Source organism: Corvus kubaryi, unplaced genomic scaffold, assembly GCF_017639235.1.
Source record: "Corvus kubaryi isolate FWS band 111438036 unplaced genomic scaffold, C.kubaryi_AGA036_p1.0 37396, whole genome shotgun sequence".
NCBI classification, from domain to species: domain Eukaryota; kingdom Metazoa; phylum Chordata; class Aves; order Passeriformes; family Corvidae; genus Corvus; species Corvus kubaryi.
In genome coordinates this window covers 3,398,843-3,420,457 of record NW_024581135.1, presented here as the reverse complement: position 1 = coordinate 3,420,457, position 21,615 = coordinate 3,398,843, and the positions used below count along the sequence as shown (strand labels likewise).

Genomic DNA, 21,615 nt, shown 5'->3' with positions numbered 1-21,615 from the left:
CCTCTCAGATCCATTTTCTCTGTATTACCCCAGGAAATGAGACATACAAGAGGAAAACAGACATTTTTGTGGTGCTTAGGAGCAAAAATATGTATGTGTAGAATTATATAGAGGGCCAGAACACCTCCCATCACTGCAGGCTAAATGAGTCATCCACTTCAGAATAATGACCAGTAATTAAACAAGAATCTGTAAAGCTGTTAAGTGCCTGTAACAATTCCAACCTATGACACTGAAGGGGTACAAGCTTCCCATGTACTGAAACCATCCATGTGATCTATCATAGAGTGGAGCCTCTTACAAAACAACCTCTCACCCATAGAAATTCTTCTCCCCAAGAAGCCAAACAAAAACAATTTAAAATATTTATGGCCATAAATTTCAGCCCTGTTCCATAAACTGATGAAGAGACATGACATCATGCTAACTACCTAGACCTGTCTGGTTGATAATAGTCCCAGGCTTCGGGCTGAAGACTGAACTGCAGGAGCATGGAAGAGTGTGAACCTCCAGGTCAGCACAGATGCTGAACACAAATCTGACTAGCCAAAGCCAGAGCTGACACTCCAGCAAATATAGGAGGTCTGGGGGTGCAGGGCTGACACCACAAAAACAGTCTTGCAGTATTTTTGCCTTCTTTTTAGCTTCCTTGGACTGAAGAGGAAGGTTTTCCTTAAAGGGACCTAATTGCTCCATCCTCCAGTTCCTGTATCCACAGTTCTGTTTTCAAGTGGTACAGACAGAAGCAAAATAATAGCAAGTCCCACGCTCCAATGGGACACTTCTATCTGTTTTTTATCAGCATAGCAAGCTGCATCTCCCTTTGCTCTATGGTTTCTCTCACATTTACAGACCTGAGCTACATACCTTAAGCTTCCATTGCTTTACTGAAGTCCTTTCATACAGCTCATTTCTAAATCTTGTCTAGAAGTATTTGTTTTACCCTTCCTAGCCCCTTACATCTCTTAAGTGCCAAGCACTTGGCCAGCCAATATTCCTAAATCAGGCTTCAAAGAGGCAATTCTGAATTATCTTGACTCAGGTTGTGACAAGAAGGGGCAGGGGCCCCCAAAAGCGTGGTGCTCTGCTGCTGCAGGAAGGAGCAGATGGCCACCTTCCAGATGGCCGCCAACCTCGTCTCACCAACTGCAACATCTGTACCTTGAGTTACATCTCAGAGGATGGGCCTGACACAGACTGCAGGTCACTGCCCACGGCTCCCAGCCACACGGCTGCTCCACAAGCCAGAGCATTTTGCAAAATGCAGAATGACAAGCCTGAAAAAAGGTTACGACTAATTAAAGTCTGTAGCAGGGCACAGTTGAAAGAGAGTTCAAAAGTAGATGTTAGAGAGAAAGTCATCTTAAATATATATATTTTAAATGTTTCTCAAATCCAGTGTTTTGTCCCCAGCCACAAACATGCCTCACTTTCCACATGGCTCCTTGCAGACCTGGAATTAAGATGTGAACTATGCAAACCCAACCAACCCCAATGGTTTTGCTTCCAGGTCACTCCACAGCTGAGAACGAGCTCATTTTTTCAGCTTCCAGACCAAAAGTCTCTAACAGCACTACAAGAGTACTCAAAAATGGACTGGATCCAGCTTCGAATATGATAAACTTCCCAAGGCTCAGTGAAACAGTGGTCAATGAATTTTAGCTTGAAGTACTAAAGAGTAATTTGTGAGTTCTGTACCATCTAAGTCTAATTTTAACACAGCCACAAATTATATTGTTTATTCACATGAACTTAATTCAACTCCTCTTTGGGGCAGTTAAACTTGAAACCTACCAACAGGAAGGTAACCAAACAATTTTTTCTGCCACAATAAAAGGCTGGTATGAATTAATGGTTCCACCAATTTTACAGCATACATTCTTCTAGAGTTTATTCAATAAATTCAAAAATTAAAATGTTACTGCTTTCTTGTTCTAATTGCATAACCTCCTCAAAAAGACTGTTCCCAGACATTTAAAAGAAAAAAATTGTGTTTTACAATAGGAAAAGGGAGCACACCGCATTTCAAAATCCATTAAAATATAAAATTCTGGTTACAGGCTCAACAATCTGCCTAATTAGTTTTTTCTAATTAGCAGGATGCTCTAACCTCTTTAATAAGACTTCTGTGGACAGAATGCTCCATACTGGTTATCCATCTGAGGAAAAAACTAAACAAATACTTCTGAAGTGCAGCTAATAGAACAAACGTGGTTGGGCTTCATGGTCAGAAGCCTGCTCTGGCATGTAATAGTGGCAATCTGCAAAAACATGAAATATTCTACCTTGGATACACTACTGCTCACACTAAACACCCCTCTGGATTTTAAGGACAAAATAAAAGATCTTATATGGACAAGCAGCAACGAAGTTACAGTTTTAAACCCCGTGCTGGAAGGTAAAATAAATAAATAAAATAATATTCAAAAAAATAAATTTAAAAACAAAATAAAATATGCATGGACCAGACACCACGGAAAAGTGAGCTGAAGAGATAATGGGAAGGCAAATACCGCAGTGATGCTGTAACAACCCAGAGCATGGCTGCAAAGGCGTTTGGCTGCACTGCAAAGCATTTGCTCAGTGCACACAGCTTTTGCACCTTCCTCTTCCTCATTCAGAGTCTTAGCGTGTACCTAACAATTAACAAGCAACAGTACTGTCTCCAAATCCCATTTTATCCAATAAAACACATTCTCATTATTCCCTTGTATCAACCATGCCGTTCAAGAACTATGGGTTAAGAGAAATGGGGAGCCCCAGCAGTATCTGTGACCAGAGGAAAACTCTGCAGATAAAGAAAACTCAGGCCCCTGGCTCCATTAGGAGTTTGGAGAGCAGCTGCTGAGCTTCATCTCAACAGCTGAAATATCCTTTATACTCCTTAAAAATGCAGGAAGCACACAAGCATCTCAAACTCCCTCCCTGCCACCAATTCACTCACCCCAATTCCACCCATGGCCCCAACATGTTGGTCTCATCACCCATCAGCAGACAGGAAAACTATTATATCCTTCACTTTTTTCCAATCAGTATCTAGGAAAACAAGAGCCATGTGCAAAATATAATCTAAGAACAGTCTCTTGAAAAGCTCCTGCTAATGACAGGAGGTACAGAGGCACCATAAATATTGACTTCAAACACGCTGAGCCCCAGAGACCCCACGCACTCCACAATGTCAATGACCTTCCATGCAGCTGTTAGCATTGGAAATTAGGATTTTTCAAGTACAGATGCTTACTTTAATGCTGAATTTATATTCCACTCATCATAGCATGGTTAACAGTTGGACTTAATGCTCTTAGAGGTTTTTGCCAACCTTAATGATTCTGAGTCTATAATTAAAATCTAATATTTTTCTTCTGTATTGAAATGTAAAACTATATAAAAGTATTTTCCAGTGTGTTTACACCAGAATGAGTATTATTTCAAGGCAAGACCACTCTCTAGGTTCTCTGCTCCATGTTAAAAAAAAAATGAAAGAAAATGTAGGTTTTATTATCTCTAACTCATGATGCAATTTTCAATAAATACATTAGACTCTGGTTTTCCAGATTCTTTCGTGGCAATTACTCTTTTCTGACACTCCTCCCTACCACTCCTGCCTATGGATCTTTTGTCTTTTGGGGGCAAGACCTGAGGTCTGTGTTTACAGCACTTCAGACCTGAATGCTTCAACAGCCACAGAAACCACTGAAAACTGATTCCAGACCAGGCCAGGCCCACAGGATCCTCTGCAGGGCTGGTATTAAACCTCAGAAGAGCAAGTTCTGCTGCAAACCAGATCTCACCTTGAGTAGATGGCAACGCAAAGTCTAGAGGAGGTAAAGATGAGGGCTCTGTAATCAAGTCCTCGTCCAAAAAAGTCTCTTAACTGGAAAACATCATTTGAGTCATCAGTAACCAAAATGGTCAATTGACTCCACACAAGTGAACTTCCCCAGTCAGGACCTTGAAGATTTGTGAAAGTCATGGAGAAACACAAGGACACCAAAAATTTGTTCCTGGGATAACTGAGCGTCACAAATACCAACAGCTGTCCCACACCTGATGGTAACTCAAGTTCCTCCCAAAGCACCCACCCACCTTTTTTCCTCCCACTTTGACGCTTTACAGCTAAGACTTGAGGATGTAACAATAAATTGGAACCAACTTTAGTCTAGGATGATGACAACAAAGAAGGAATTCAAGGGGTAAAGTAAAAAAAAAAAAAAAGAACAAGAAAATGGTCACTCTATTAACAAAAGAAAAAAAAAACCTCAAAAACCTGCCAAAACCTCCCCCAAAATTCATCTCCTCTTCTTGCATAGTTTTAGCATCTTTAGCACTATTTCTCCAAATACATTTGGCAGATAAAATTTTTAACTGTTAAGTTTTTAATAAAATTGACTACCAGGAAATTTCTGCATTAAAAATAATTTAAAATAATTCAATTCCTCAGGGTTTAAGCATAGAGATGTCGCTATGCATGATCACTGCTCCATGTTTAGTGAGTTACAACTCTTCTGCCATGAGTAGGAAATGCGTTTTGCTCACAAAAGCCAAAGGCACTGTCAAACCTGCAGCAATCTGCAGAACATTAGGAAAAAAATGCCTGCAAACTAACTGTTACTAGATAATGGTCCCATTTATCATTCTTAAATTCCATCTTTAATTAAAAATGGGATATTCTCTTACATAAATAAAAAATTGCAGATGTTCTCAAATCACTCCCCTTCAATTTTTTAGTTTTTCCATATATAATATACATAGAATTACGTGTTCAGGAATTTTCTCATGTTATTACATAATACCTAAATACATGCAGATTTTTCCATATTCTATTTAGATACACATCATTTTACATTGAGTATGCTATGCTAAAAAGTATTAGCACTCAAAGAAAACACGATAACAGAAATCAATAGGAATACCATTTAACTGCAAGAAAAATAGAATTTGAAGTAAATTTTCTATTGCTCTACCCATAATAATTTACACCTTTTCTTCTTGAAACATTTGGTAAATCACTAGTTTAAAGGACTGATGTAGTTACATAAGGTAAGGTGGTGCGAGAGAAACCCTTAGCTCCACTCTAAATACATTTTTCCCCATATAATTCTTTGAAATACTGCTAAAAGGCATAAATTCTTCCAGTAATTCTGCAACAAGAAAGTCATGTATTTGCTTTCAATGTTGTAGCCACTGCTGTTTCCTTCATTCTTTCTTCAAGTTGCAACTAGACAGAAATAGAAGTTCAAGCGTGCAACAAGTAAAATGGAAATTAAGAGAGCTGAAACAAAAAAATGATGAACAAGAAGGCAAGGTTATAAACATAAACAATAAAAACAGTCAGCGCTCTGAAATGGAAAGCATTCTTTAAAATGACTGTGTCCACTGGACCATCAGAGTAAATGTGCAGGAGGAAGGGAGGAAAAGACAGGGACAAAGGACAAAGGCAAGAAAGGAAAAATACTGTCCAAGGGAATAAGGAAATGGTAGAAGTCTGCATTACTGAAAGATGAACAAAAAAAAGTCTTTCAGTTGCTTTGTATTCATCAAAGATATTCCAATTAATAGACACAATGTATGTATTCCTAATATTTGTTTTGAAGGGAAGTTAAATCTATCATCATAATGACTCGAAGTCTACCAATAACAGGTACCATTCCCAAGATACTTAGGCTGAGACGTATAAAAGGGAAGAGGATGAGGAAATAAATTGATCAAACTGTGGTTTGAGGGAGTCAGAAGTTGATCCTAAATTAAATGTTTTCCATTGCACCACAATTTGGCACATAGATTGTAATCAAACTCCTGCTTAGGTATGTGTTGCTTATTTAGGGAAGAAACGATATCATAATCCACAAAATTAAATGGTTTATGTGTCAGTTTAGGGTAGCATTTCTGTTTGATACATAATGGCCTTTATGAAGCAACCATCCATCCACAACCACCCTCACCCACGGTGCCTTAGCTCACACCAGAGTGGGCTCCAAGATTATGGCCTCAGTCCCTTGGCTGAAACTACACCAGGACATCATGGCCCTTGGAGAGCATCCAGTGGACTCCAGCCTTGTTTTAGGAACATTCAGTCTTGTAATCCCAGAGGAATTGAGAAAATAAAATCTGAAAACACCTTTGGGCACATTTTCCAGAGTGACCATGGACCTGGTCAGTGCCTTCAAAATCCGCACTGAAACTCACGGATACCCACAGCAGGTGCTAACAGCCCTCAGAGGCAAAAAAAGAATCCTAGAATGGTTCGGGTTGGAAGGGACCTTAGAGACCATCCACTTCCAAAACCCCTGCCATTGGAACCTTGGTTGCTCCAAGCCCCATCCAAGCTGGCTCCCAGGTACAGGCACATGGGCTGAAATAGGTAAGGAAAGACCTCTGGATTCTTGGTCTGTTGAAGACTGGAAACTGAGCTGTCACAACTACCTGAACCAAGACTGTCAAACTTCTTTGGGTCAAGTTAAAGCATACCAAAAACCCCCCCCAAAAATATATATATTTGTAGTAGTGTTAAGGTAGGTCATCTCCCAAAATTACTTTGCTAAAATCAGTTTGTACAATGTAAAATTCCTTTTCACTATGCATCAATTCACAAAACCCAGTCTAGTTGTGAGTACTCATTAAGAAAATTAGTTATTTATTTCACCAGAACATAAAGCTATAAATCTAAATCATGTGCAAGGCAAGTATCTGACAAAATTTTTATATATAAGTTTATATAATATTTACTTCCTAGCTAAAAAAAAAAAAAAAATTGAGATAAAAAAAAAGCAGCACCGAAAAAAAGGGAAAAAAAAAAATCATTATTTTTTCTCTTTATTAGATGCAAACTAAAGCTTTTTTTAGTTTCCCTTTGGAAGATCAAATTAGTGTTATGGGCTGGAATGACAATGAATTGTGGAAAGTATCATATTCTTTATAATATAGTAGTGTATATGTTTGTTATTTGGAAACAGAAATGTAATCCATAACTAATCTAGAAATAAAATATATACACAGCAACCATTTAAAAGGACAGATAAAATCCTCATTAAAATCCTAAGTGCAGAAATACTGAATCATAATGCACAATTTCATTACATTTTACTGCCAGCAATGTAAATATCAATTCTCCAGGTGATTCATAAAATTCATTTTAGAAAGAAAAATAAGGATTTCACCCGGCATTTGAGAACATAAAGGAAAACACATGCTAGGGTTTGAAAACCCAGACTGTTCTTTCCTTCTCTCATCAGAATATTTTGCTGGAATTTCAGCAAATCTTTTACACATCAAACAGACAACTGCCATTTCACATTAGCACTTTGTACAGATCACCCAGCAGTCCCAGCCCGTGTCTTTCCCGGCCCTGCACCTCTCCCTGCATCGTCTTCATCATTCCCATCTTACTTCTGCCAAATCTCAGCTCCCATATATACACTCCCCCTGACTTCAAAGGAAGGAGCCTGCATTTAAACTCAGTTAAACCCTCTTTTAACTATCCAAATTGTGAAATTGCCTAATAATGGGAGAGTATTTAAGGAAAAAAAAAAAAAGGCATGTTGGACAAATTAACCAAGTAAAGTTTTTGGAGGGAAGAGTGCATGTGGGGGTTTCCACACAAAAACGTAAAGAAAACCTGTCACTTTTAAAATGAATAGCTACCATCTGCCAGCATTTTATCTGAGGCAAAGTTGATTAATGCAAAGTGAATGTTTAAGATCACATTGCTGTCTGCCTGAATAAATTTCAGGTAGTTTACTTGGGAGATTTTTTTGTCCTATTTCTTAGAAGTTTTTTTTGCTGTTCTTATTGGATCGCCCCCTCCAAGTTTTTCAGCAGCCAGAGCTAAGAATAAAAACATTTGTTCTTAAATCATGGTGCTGTACAAGGACTTTCGAGCACCAGAGTATTGTTTCTGACCCCCTCAGAACAAGAGAATTCATCTGCATCAAAAGGACACCCCATCTCCTTCATCGGCTTCACAAAAACTTTTCAGGCAGCCTCTCTCCATCATACTGAAAAGGAAATTTTCGCAGTCTGGTTGTAAGCAGAGAAACAACAGCAGTGCTGTTATCCTCAATAGGAAATTATTTTGCTTCTAGGCCTTCCCTAATTTTTTACCTCATTTTTTAACTGGGTTTTTTTACTAGATTAAATTCTTTTTACCAATTATTTAATGATTTGCTTTTATTTACACTATCTTACCCATTAAAAAAAAAAAAGCAAACCAATTATAGATTCTAAACCTTTTCTTCGTTAACTTTTAACACCTTGGTTTATATTAGTGTTCTGTTAAAAATCATTCTCAAATCCGTTTGATAATATACTCCCCTTCAGAAGTTCTCTCTGACCAATAACATTTTCAGGAGAAGTTTCCAGAACAGGCTTTGGGCAATTTTAACCTAAATCAAACAAAACCCAGTTTTACACATGCATTCCCATGTTACGTTTTTCCAGCATCAGATGGCCTCCAAGTTCTCCCTCAGCAGAGAGAATTTCACACCCCTTATCCAGGCTGGGACACCCTCTATTATCCAGGGCTACAGCAGTGGAGGGCATCATCTGTGCTAAGTGGTGGAGCTTCGTGCCGTTCCATATGGACGTATATTCTCCCTGCTTACACTCGAAGCTGGCTGGACACCAGCCAGCTCTGGTCAGAAGTCACCAAGTTGTTTTAGCTCAGTACATGGTGCCTGTGTCTCGTATCTCAGTAGGGTTTATTGGTTTAGGCTCAACATGGTGCTAGGACGGCCATCTGGCCCCCGGAGCGGAGCGAACTCCCAGCCAGCTCCCTCAGAGCGTGGGCAGGACAAACGTGTGTGCGTTTGCACCAGCCCGTGTGAACTAACCTGGGTGAACTCCAACGATTTGTTCAGGGGGAAAAAAATGCGAGCAAGTTTAGCACTAATGGAATGAAAGAAGTAATGACCCTTTGTTCAGAGAGGGAGCGGAAAAGCGGAGCTCTGGGTGAAGCAGTGGCTCCCACACCCTCCTTTGGGCACCTCCACAGCAAGGTGAGAATGTGGATATTTGTACCCATCAGTGAGTTACACCCACATGGTATTTTTAATCAAAAAAGTGTTTAAGGCCAGCTTGGATAGGGCTTGGAGAAACCTGGTCTAGTGGAAGGTGCCCCTGCCCATGGCAGAGGGGTTGGAACAACATGGTCACCTGCAAACCAACCCAGGCTGTGATTATGTGTTTCTAGGAGACTTGAACCCTGTCCTTATGGGATACTGGATATTACATTAGGTCACCTTATACATTCATGCCTTTACACCAGCTCATCAAAGCACAAGGGAGCTCTAGGAGCACATTCCACTGTGCCTCACACAGAACTGCAGTTGAAACACACGGAGCAACAAAGATGCAGTGAAACCAACACCACCTTGGACAGAAAATTATTCAGTAATTCCAAAGACATGAGCCATGTCCCATCTTCAAATGCAATGAATTTGAGCAGTAACATCAAAGTACACACTCTTAGTAGTTAATGCTATGAATGGGATTTATGTTTATTCACCTATATATAGAAGCAAACACCATAAAGTATGCCCAAAAAATCCCAAACAGTATCAGATTAACTTTTTTTTTTAATTTGTAGGTAAAGGGTTATCTTCTTTTAACTAATGTACTACTCATACATACAATTTATTCATTCCTTACCTGAGAATTATGAGGGCCAAATTCAAGGCAGGCCTCTAATGCAGGACACATTACTGCAGTTCCTACAAAGATTATATGAACATTTCCAGTATTCCACAGAAAGATGTAAACAGGCACAGATGTTTCCAGCACAAATGGATATCTGTGTATTCAGATTTAATGAAATTTGCCCTGCCCTGCTTTGAGTCACATCCTCAAACACCTTCTCCAGGGCATGCAGGAATGTTTCTGAAAACAAAATATCTAGAAAGCAGTTAAATCCTCAAGTTTGCAAATGCTCACACATCCACACAGTGTTATGTTTTCAGTAGGATTGAACTACTCACAGGAATAAAAATTTAAAAGATTGCTGGTTTTAAGATATTTAGGGGACACAGCTCACCAGTTAATAAAGATTTCACTCTATAATAAGGTGTTTTCTCCTTATAGAATAGAACAAAAGAATCAGAACTGAAACAGTCTTAAATCTAGTAGTTTCGATAGAATATTAAAAATAAAACCCAAAATCAAAAAACAACCACATCTACATTACATACTGTTGAAATATACTCTCCTTTGCTGAACACCACACCTCCAGGTTGGGGTTTTTTTCAGAGCTCTATTAATTGAAAACAATAATTTGTTTTCTCTTTTCTAAAATGTAAAAAGCACAGAATTTGTCTTTAAAATATAGCTGTCAGATATCAAGGGGTATATATATGCTAACATTGACCCTAGGGGTATTTCAGGGCTAGAATCTGTTACAAATAAAATCTTTATTCATATGAACAGCTACCTGGGGGGCAATACTGAATGTTATACATAATATTTATATATATATATTTAAAATAATCTAGCAGTGCTATTAAAACACACTGGAAGCTACACTGAATTTAGTCACTCTCTTTTACAGATCTAAGTCTTACACTCCTAACTTTTGGGGGTATGAATCACTTTCTGTAGAGGATAGCTCCTAAATTATAAACTCCTTTCATCTAATGTGTCATACCAGTGTTTTACTATCTGTAATTTAATAGATTGTTCACTGTAAGAAAGAAAATAGCTACAAGAAAAATGAAAGCTTTTTTTTTTCAATAAATTGTGAAACAGCATTTTCAAATTTGAGAACTATCCTCGAGTCAAGAAGAAAAACAAGGCTAAATTTTTTTTTTTTTTTTACACATTTTCTAGAATTACAAAATAGTCACTGTGTGCTATGGAAAACAACTTTAGGCTAAAGATCAGACATCCACATTTATCAAGGAGTTGAAGCTGTCTGAAGGAAGTTGGGAGACAAAGCAGTGAACACAGCAGTTTTGCAGAGTGACAGCAGCCTGAGGAGGCTCTGCTGGACCTTCCAAATCGATGGAATGAAGAAGATAATATCCCACCAACTGCTCACAAAACTCTCAGATTGTTGAAAGCCTTGTCTAGAGAAAGCAGACAGTAATTCCTCCCTTTTTCAATGCATTTCAAATGCTGTGATTTGGAAACTACCACCACAAGAATGAAACTACTCGTACAAACACAACATCCAAACACCTCCTTTCTAATTAAGGAAAAATTGTGTGTGACTCTACAGCAATTAAAACTCAATCTGTGGCTGCTGCACATCAATCTATGAGACCATTTCAAATTTTATAGGCAAGTGATCCACCTTCATATTCTCCTTCTGGCCTTCCAAGTTGAAGGGACTCTGCACGCCCAGGCTTCCCGTTCCTCAGGACTCCCATGCTCCTCTCAGGAGATGAAGGAAGACATGAGCTGGTTTAACACACTGCTCAACAAAGCCAGGAGAACAGAAAAGCAACACTTTTCTGGAGAAATGCAGCACAGACTTTGCATTGGGGAATTAATATAAATCCACGCAGTACTGCAGATCAAACACTGAGTGTCCGGTATCTTCCGTAACAGCTCTGCATGCTCCCTGTGGAGGGTGAGGACACCTTCTCCCTGTGACAGTCCTGGGGAAATCTCCACGTTCTTCAGAACATGATGGTACCGCACACCAAGAGAGCGGCCGTACAGCTCACAAAAGTTACATTAAATGCCCTGTTTGTTACCAACTCAGCTTTAGTTCTTGCTCAAGGGAGGACATGTCTGTTCTCTGATAAAACAATTAGCAAGTTCATCACAGAAACTCTCTGCTCACTGCAGAGTATCTGAATTTAACATCCACAGCTCTGCACTGCATCCTTTGTTTCAAAAGCACTTTTTAAGACTGCTCCTTAACTCACTGTCACATTTAAACTAACAAATCTTCTTCCTCCCAAAGATCAGCTTATATGGATAGAAGTCTAAGTCCTTTAAAACATATCTACGCTACTCTAAAATGTATCTAACATCAGACTTAACGGCATCAGTATTACTTCTCACACACACCAGGATCTTGAAATAAAGTACAGTTTGAACATAAAGATTTAGTAAGGCAGCTCCATTATCAGAAGTGTTTGCACTTGAAATATCCGTGACCTTTCTGCATTATTAAACACACAAATAAAAACAAGGTATTTACAAAATGTCACATTTATGAAAAGCACTTATAAAAGAAAGGGGTTTTTTCCGTAAATAATGTCAATATTATAAGTAATGCAAATTTGGTATTTTCCACGACCTCACAAGAAGGTTGAAATATTTAAATGTGCAATTCTAAACACAGAGTCCTGCCAGTTTGCAGTGGAATTTTGTCTTTGCAAACTACTACCTGGGAAGCTGATCTTCAGTGGTTACTGGAAAGCTTAGAAATAACAGAATTAACATTAATTTTACTCAATGGTTTTTTCTAATAGGAAAGTAGCCATCCTTACTAGGTTGCAGTCTGATACACTTATACTTTCAATTTAATAGAATAATCGAAACATTCAATTACAAAACAAACATTAAAAATGTGCAAGTAAAGTAGAAGGTACCTCTAATCAGTTTTCCTCTCACCAGCCATATCAGCCCTTGATCCTAAAATTTTATGCTGCCTTCGAGGACAAGGTACAAATTCTATTTTAACCATCCCATCTTTGTCAACTTTGACTGTTTGATTCCCTCCGCTCCAACCCGAACAGCACCAGCAAAGAAAACGCTTTCCTCTCCTTAAGATGCTCCATTGGTTAGATCACATTTATTTGCTGTCAATAAAGGTTGTATTTGCACATAAGTCTATGACAGATTGCAAGTTTATTAACTTCAACTGAGTTTTCAGGCTGCTGAGTTGAGGTTTTTTTGTTGGGTTGTTGGGTTTTTTGTGGGATTTTGCTTTTTTTTTGGTTTTTTTGTCAGCGCTCCCTCCCCCCTTTCCCCAAGATGTGGGTTACTTGACAAATTGGAGTTAAGTTATCTTAGGTCAATGTAACTGTAAGTTAAACTAATGAAGTGTATGTCTATGAGTGATGTCTGATTAGTTTAATACAGTTAGTGCTGGACAGCTTGGGCTGCTGACCTTGAAGGAACACAGATAACATTGTGATGCGTTGGAGGATGTGGTTGTGATACAAGACAAATTTACATAACAGTTTGTCATGTACACTCCTCCAAAACAAAACTGTTGCAAAAAGAAGGCAAGAGGAAACCAAGGCTAAATGCCTCGCACAAGACAAAGCAGGGAAAATTAATTATAACATTCGGCTTGGGGTGGGAGATTATTTTAAATGGGAGCCAAAAGCAGGCACAGAAAAGGTGTACATTTACACACTACGTGTTCCAAGATGGGTTAGGCATTGTGCTGGCTAGCACTGAGCAAATGCAGCCTTCTACAGCCCAAATCTACTCTAGAAAAATGAGATTCCTTCCTCAGGAAGCACCTACTCACTCAAGGTAACAAATACCAGACCCAATTCTGAACTGCAACTTGTTGGCACATCGTTCAGGTGTGCTCAGAGGCCTGCTGAAGCTCATTCTGCTGCTGAAAAGCAGCTAAAAGAACCCTGTACGTGAACAGTCTCTCCCCCTGAAGGTGTACAGTCCCCCCACAAGGCTCTGCGTGCTCTGAGCAGGGCTCTATCTCACTGCTCCAGACAATCACCTCACCACATCTCATCTGATCAGGTAGGCCAAGCAAAACTGCTGGGTTTAGAGGCAGCTTGGCTCTGGAGTGACTGATTCTCACTATATGATAGCTATCTTGTTGACCTAAATAGCCTGCTTTTATCAGCCCAGGTTCTAGCTGCTGGAAATTTGCCACTTACATAAATGTATAATTGACACCCACAGCTGCTGCCATGTTACGGAACTGGACCATCATTAAGATAAAACTGCTCCCTTAATCCTCCAGGTCAGCCTGAGCAGGACACTGATAAATCAGACTTGCTAATAGATACATGGGAGGGCACGTGAGGAAGCTTGCAGTGTTCATATCTGTGCCATCTCAGCCTAATCTGTGAAGTACAGTTTAAACCTTTCAGAATAACTGAGCTCATATGATAAATTTCAAATAAGAGACACACATACATGTACAGACATCAGGTATCCAGATACTGAGAGACTCTCACGGACTGGAGATGCAAGACAAAAGAGTCTAGGAAATTCTAAATAAAACATGTAATTTCCCAGTTATACCCCAAGAAGAAAAACCTGAGTTGCCCACTGCAAGTCTCTAATTGCTCCCACATACACCCTCACATGCACACAAAGGTTAAGCTCAAGAGACCTGGTTGAAGACATCTCTGTAATTTGATTTTAGAAATTATTCAATCCCTTGTTTACCTGTAATTAGAACTTGTTGGCACTGTTTGCATGAAATAAAGAGCAGAAGTCCGTGCCTTCCAATGCCACTTCTTAGCTGGAAGTGTGCAGAGAACACAATCTTCTTGTAGCTCTTCCTGGAGGAGATCCATCAGCTGTTTGTGGGAACCACCATAAAAGGGTTCAATGAGAAGGACACTCATTTTCCAAGTACTTCAGAACTGTTTGAAATCTGAAAATGAAAACAGAGACATATTTTACTTTAGAAACATATCTTTATTATTATTACTTCAGAAAATTATATTGGAAGAAGAAGAAACACATTGCAAGGCCTTATAGTGTCTTCATTTTTCCCATAAAATTAAACCTTAATATTGTATTAATGAGTTTACTTCAGAAAAGGCTACTTAGCAATTACGATGACTAGACTATTTTGACCTTTAAAAGATACTGTCTGTAATTTTTAAATGAATCAAAATGTGCAGGACTTAAGAACACATTGTATTATAGATTTATGGGTTCGTTTTCAATCAGGTATCTAAAAGCACCTTTACTTTACACACTAACTCTGAAATACTGTCAATTATTCCATAGCTTAGGATGTAGCTTATTCATTCTTATATAGGTTTCCCTCCTCTTCCTGGTGGCAGAGAAAATTAGAGAGCAATTCAAACACACTTCAGCCAGAACAGTTGCTAGTAACAGTGATTTGGGTAAGTGACTTAAAGGCAGAGCAGCTTGGGGAGATGCAGTTGGGGCATCCCCCAAGGACACTCTCCTGCATCACTGGGAGCTGGGATCACCACCCCAGCAAAAACAGAAGATGCAAACCATCTTATTTCTTCTGAATACTCCAAAGTGGGTGGAAGAGAACACTAGAGGAGGTTCAAGGAAGCTCTGAGATAAGCAGCCACAGAGCTGCTAGCAAACAGGATGCAGAATGTGCTGCCCAAAGCAAGGGGACAGATGAAAACCCGGTGACTATTGCTCATCGCCCTCATGAGTCACACCCTTGGGGTACTCAAAAGCTGCTTTTCACATGCTTTGAGCAAAACCATCACACACAAAAGCTGAAAACAAAACTCTGAAAGGTGTTCACCATCCATAAACAGCTCTCTCATGGTTTCTCTCTCAACACTCCCGAAGAAGGATGGACTCTCTACTAAACTCAGTTACTCAGAACTTGTGTTTGACACTATACATTGCAAGACCTTACACCCATTTCCTGACCTGCAATTTCTAGTGGTTTCAGACTGTAATCCTTATCTTGCCAAAACCTCTGGTGACAAGAAGTGAGAATTCAACAGAGAACTACATACTCTCTTGAAAATCTCAATCATCATCTCAACCATAGTTGAGAAATCTAGTTCGATTCAAGATCAGGATAAAAATATTATGTATTCTGCAATCAGAGGGCAGAAAACAAATGAAAAGCCTTTTAAGTGCACTGCAGCTATCAAAAGATAATTAACCAGTGACAAAAATTCAAACACTAAATCAATTTAATTGGGAAACAAAACATAAGAAACCTTTAGGTAGCTTTTTGTTGTTGGCCCACCATGGTGCCAAATGAAATGGTGACGTAGAGCTTCTGGGTCATTACAGAACAATCAGCAAGAGAAAAAACATTCCATGCTCCAACTTTCTTGCCCTAATCCATCCTGGATTCAAGTTATCATTTGCTCTATTATTCACTCCCCCATAATGTTTCAAATAAATTACTTGTTTTAACAAACATGTTCTTTGCAAAATCAAAAAGAAAGCCATCTGGAAGCAGAGACTTCACTCCATTTTGGAGCTTGCTTCTTTTCAGGTAGCAGAACAGTTTCTGATCTCTTTTCCACTGACCTAATTTCAAAAAAATCACACTTTTGAGATCACTGACGTTTTCTGAATTTACAATGATGTAACCAAAATCATACTCTCTCCTCCAAAGCCCTTTTGGAGCTGGCAGGGTAATAACTGCTATAAAAACACAAGCTGTGGTTTAGAATCTGCACTATTCACCTAAAGAACAATTTGTAATTAATCATGCTATGCTTGTCATCAAATGCCACCGAAAATTTAATTCAAAGGACTAATGTTTTATAAATTCAGCCCCTAAAAACGGGGGTATGTGAAAAGTTGGTAAATGCCACTGAGTCAGTCACTCGGGGAGGCTTGCAACTAATTTACAAATCATTAGCAGTATCAGTAATAAAACAATTTGTTCATGAAGCATCTGATCAAATCACACTTCACCAGACTAGTTCTGAAACTGGTTTTATCACCAGGTTTAGCTGAACCCACACTGTGCTCTTTGGTTTTATTTTGCACCAGTTTTCACTGTACATCCCTCATGGGGACAGAGAATGACTGTACATGCTGACGGTAAGAGATTGCTCAGTCCTCGTGTTTCCTCCTGCTTAAAGACCCTGACATTTAGTTAATTATTCTGCATTTACCTACCTTTAGATCTATTAGTAAAACTGCATGATGCAAATATTACACAAGTATTGCCATACAATAAACCCCCTTTGGCTATTTACATTGGGAAACTGGGTTGAAATCGTGGATGTGTCGTGGAGTGGGTGTTAAGATAGCTCTTGATATGTAATTCTTCACAATAACACTCACAGACCCCGTGGCAGCAGCCCGTGAGGGTGACAATCAGCAATGACACATTTTTTTCAGAGACGACCTAAAGCTCAAAGGTTTTCTTACAAAACTCACTCACCCAAAAAAATTTAGGTGCTGCTTATTGAAATCCTCACTAGCATTTGTTGGATTCTGTTGTCTTGTGATCTCTGTACATTACCAGGAATATACATCAAATTCAATTTAGAAAAAAATGTTATAATGTTATTTAAGAAGGAGTATATGGTTTATTTTATTCTTTTTTGTTGTTTGTTTTTAAATAAGATGCTACCTACGTAAGATACTACTAAAGGATAATGGCAGTACAATACATGTCACCTTCACTTCAGGGCTTGACTAAGATGGAGCAATGAAAAAGTCAATAAATTTTCTGTTTTTAAAAGATACACTGATAATGCTAAGGAAATTATATTATATATAACTAATAATTTCTTGTACTTAGAAAGACACAGAGGAGGTAGAACAGAGTCATTTGGCTCATATTTCACCCACATGACTTCCAGTTTTGTTCACATACAAAAATAACAGCTATTATTTTTGCTTTATTTCCCTTGACCCAGCCAAGTTAAGGTAAATATGTACCATAAACTCCTCAGCGGTCTCCAAAAGACACAGCTGATAAATGGCCTGAGAACATTCACCGTATCTGATGGAATGCAATCCTCAATTAAATATAAATCACTCCAGGTATTCTTTTCCCCATTTCAAAGAAAACAACAAATATTAGAAAAACAGAACTGCTTCCCCTTTCTCATTACAGTATTTCCTCTCTGGAGCCAGCAATCCTGGGTGTTCCTCAAACAGCTCAACCCCATCCACAACAGCTGCAGGATCCTTTCCTTTGAAAGTTTCCTACTCTGTCTTTACCATACAGAGCAGCACATTCTTCAGGATACACATTACACATCTGACAGAAAAAATCCTTCCAAGTGGTAACAGTGTCAAAATGACATGACTAATACAGAGGTATACTGAAGTACTGAGAAGTGTAGGTGGGTAATTAGGTGCTGTCTCAAAGCCAGCAGCTCACAGTGACATTCAGCCAGGACTTTTGTCACTTGCTGCAGTTCTACCCCACACTGAAACATGGCAAGTGATGGAGTCCCTGAAAGGGCCACTGCTGTTTGAACTAATAATTTCCTTTTAAAAGGAAGTCAGAGTACTGTACAGAGTAATAAATAAAAATTTACTTTAAAAGGACAGAAGAATTAACTGTTCAACCAGCCACAAAACCATGGCTTCTTTTTAAACTCTAGGTGAACACCAACTTAGGTATTTTTGTTAACCAACCTAGGCAGAGAAAACCCATCATTTTCCACAATTTATTAAAAAACACACATTCACTCTGTCTTACAGAAGTGTGGTTTCACAAACATCAGCACAGCTCACATCAAGAAGCCATAATTAGCTCTGTTCATTGACGTACTCAGACAACATAAATTACAGATCACGTTTAAATATCTGTCCAACAAAACAGCTGAGCAACCATCCAAACCCAAAGGAATAATTGTTAATATATTCCACAGGTAGAGATCTGCTATTAGTTACAGGAAGTAAGGTATATAGTTTCAGTAATGGTTGTTTTAACCGTCACAGTCCCACACGTATGAGAAATTTATTCCACCACCGTATCCGAGCACACGTGGTTCAGCGTCTCATAACTCAACCCACGGCAAAACCCACCAGGTACGAACTGTGGACATCAACATACTTAAACCTTTGATGGTTTCACATAAACACACTGCAATGGCCGATACAGGCAAAAAATTTCCATGCTCCATGCTGCAATAAAACAGGATTTTCCAAAGGACTATTAAGAATCTTTACCTTTCCTTCTCTGCCCCTTCACCCTCCCATCCCCACCTGAAGTGGGGAGGTGGTGTAAATACACACACATACAGAGATTGAAAGAGCCTGCATTGCCCTCCCACGCATGACAGTGACTCACTGAAACCCTGGAGCTGTACCTTAAACACAATCACATTTTAAGGTTTGACCAAAATTTAACTTGAATTTAGATCACCCAAAAGTACCGGCTCTGAGGTTTGTCATTACTAAACTGCATAAGCGAAAATGACAATTTATCTTTTATATAAATCAACTGGAAAAAGCAAGAAGTCCTCCACTTCTTTTGAGAATGTGGTAAACCAAAATCGTTCACCTGTATTTGGATGGCTGAGCAGCAGTAACGTTAATTTACTGGTGACACCCATAAGCCACAGTCTAGTCCATGCATACAACCTGAGAGTTGCAAACACCTACAGAATGCCAAAATCTATCATTACCTGGAGGCAGCAAGGAATGAAACCTGCATGGATTGCCCAGCCTGCTTTGGTTTCACTAAAACACCACATCTCGTTTTTACTGTGCTTATGATCTACTCATACAAGGGCATGGAGTGATAGAACAAGAGGAACAGCTTTAAACTGCAGGAAGGTAGGTTTAGATTAGAAATTAGGAGGAAAATCTTCCCTGTGAGGGTGGGGAGGCCCTGGCACAGCATTCCCAGAGAAGCTGTGGCTGCCCCATCCCTGGAAGTGTCCAAGACCAGGTTGGATGGGGCTTGGAGCACCCTGGGACAGGGGAAGGTGTCCCTGTTCGTGGCAGGGGGTGGATCTGGATGGGCTTTAAGGTCCCTTCCAACCCAAACCATTCTCTGATGCTATGATGCAATCAGAATTGCAAACAATAAAATTTTTAAAGAATTGGTTTGATTTTAAGCGAACTGTGAGGATTGCCAGGTTCAGTTCTTACACCTGTGTTTTCAACCCTGAGATGGAACAGCAGGAATTGAAAGTGAGAGTCTGAAGATGTCCCATGGCTATCAATCCAGAGACACCCTGACACAAGAGACAGTAAAGGCTCCTTTTGGAGTTTATGCATTTAGAAAGTAACGTGTTGTAAAATCTGCACATTACTCTGTGAATGCTAAGTTAACAATACTGCTATAAATCCTTAGGAAAAAGTTGTTAATGCATATGCAGTGTATGCATTTTAAAACTCAGTATTTAAATTGTTTTACTATTTTGTCTAAGCAAAGGCACTAATGACCTTCATAATTTTCTGTTGTAAATTAAATTTGTTTTTTTCCAGCTACAGAAGAGCAAAAAAAATTTAATCCCTATACTTCTCTCTGCACCTTCTTCCCCTGACACAGTCTGAGACTGTCATAAATACTTTGTATCTATACTTCTAGCCATCCTCAATCAACATCTTTGAAGATCTTAATCTATATTGAATAAATTATTGCAATTTATTCTTTTCTTCCAGTGGAGCACGACATCTGTGCATCACATTTATGGTTAACTCAAAACCACAACAGTCAACACTACCTCGGTGGGGAAGCCTCCATCCCCCCTTGGAGCACAGCACTCCAAAGATACATTTTCAGGGAAATTTCTCTGACTGATGTGCTGATCCTCAGTACATTGAGAATGGCAATTACAATACACAACTTGGTTTCTTTGTGTCTAATCGAATCTCCTAAATTCTATACACGGGACTAAATACTGCTTAGGACAGGGTATGAGGGATACTCAGTACTCTGTAAAACTATTTTCACAAATTCAGATTAACAAAGGCAAATAAAGCATTGTTAATATTTAATTACAATATGATTTTCTTCCAAAGAAAGGCAAAACAGAAGGGAAAGAGACACAGAAGAGGTGTGATGGAGAACCAGGGCCACACTCCACCAGGGAAACCACTACAGCCACGATCACCCATCACCAGAAAAACCAATTAACTCTTCCACAGGGTTTGTTCCTCTGTCTCCTCCCTTTAATTGTCCAAATACATTTATAGAAGTTGACATGAGTATGCTGCAGAGTAGCAGGTATTAAATAATTACCTTCACAAAAAGTTTTACATTCTTTTGAGCAGCTCTTTCACCATTAACAGGATTTTATTAAAAAAGGGAAAATAAAAAAAAAATACAGATCTAATATGAGAGTATAACCTCATATGAGAGTATGCCAGGTTTGCAATTGGATTTGAGAGAAAATTAGTTATTCTGATTTAACAGTTAATTATAAGCTCCCATTTGCCATGTAATTCAGAAGCCTGGAAAAATGAAAGCTGATTTTAACAGAGACTGCTAAAGTTGTTAAATGGTACATTGGCTTTATCCAACTTACTTGCAGCATGTTTATAGTACTTGAAGGATCAACACAGTTTACAGGACTCAACATTTCCAGTGCTGCACCTATGACTGTAAATTTAATAGCACTGATGATGCTTACATTAAGTTTAAATAGATGAAGGATCCTTGATTTAGAGTATCTCTGAGAGGAGAGGGAACTAATAGGTGTGGTAATGGGAGATGTAGCACTATTTTTAAACTTGACAGGAGACATATTAGTTGCTAGTTCCCTATTATAGAAAAAGTCCCAGTCTGGTAATAATGGGCTGGCATTTTGAAATTCCCCCGATTTATTAGGAATATGATGAGAAATGTGCTCCACACACTCTGAGTTTCAGACCAGTTTCTGTACAGAAAGGTAAGAATTACAATGTGCATTCATGGCCAGTTAAGGAACATACGTATTCATTTTTAAAAAGTCACAAATATTTTAACTAATTTTATTTGAAAGTCACAGTCTACAGTTCATATTAGCTGATTGATTAAAAGCCAAAGCACTTGCTAGAAGACATCATTAGTCACTCTGTGAGGTAATAAAAATC

At 38.8% G+C, this 21,615-nt stretch overlaps 1 protein-coding gene across 14 annotated transcripts in view; it reads right to left on the bottom strand.

Moving 5' to 3' along the window:
* Nucleotides 1-21,615, bottom strand: part of GTDC1 (glycosyltransferase like domain containing 1) — a 201,022-nt gene that overhangs the window by 132,590 nt on the left and 46,817 nt on the right. For 12 of the 14 annotated variants that reach the window (XR_006018285.1, XR_006018284.1, XM_042041591.1 and 9 more), the window contains one exon: nucleotides 14,317-14,527. Coding sequence is in view for 10 of the 14 variants with exons in the window: in XM_042041591.1 (XP_041897525.1) it covers nucleotides 14,317-14,498 (182 nt within the window). In the remaining 4 variants the exon portion in view is untranslated. Of the gene's footprint in view, nucleotides 1-14,316; nucleotides 14,528-21,615 lie in introns of those variants that run through there. The other 2 variants (XM_042041594.1, XM_042041585.1) reach the window with 2 other exon arrangements.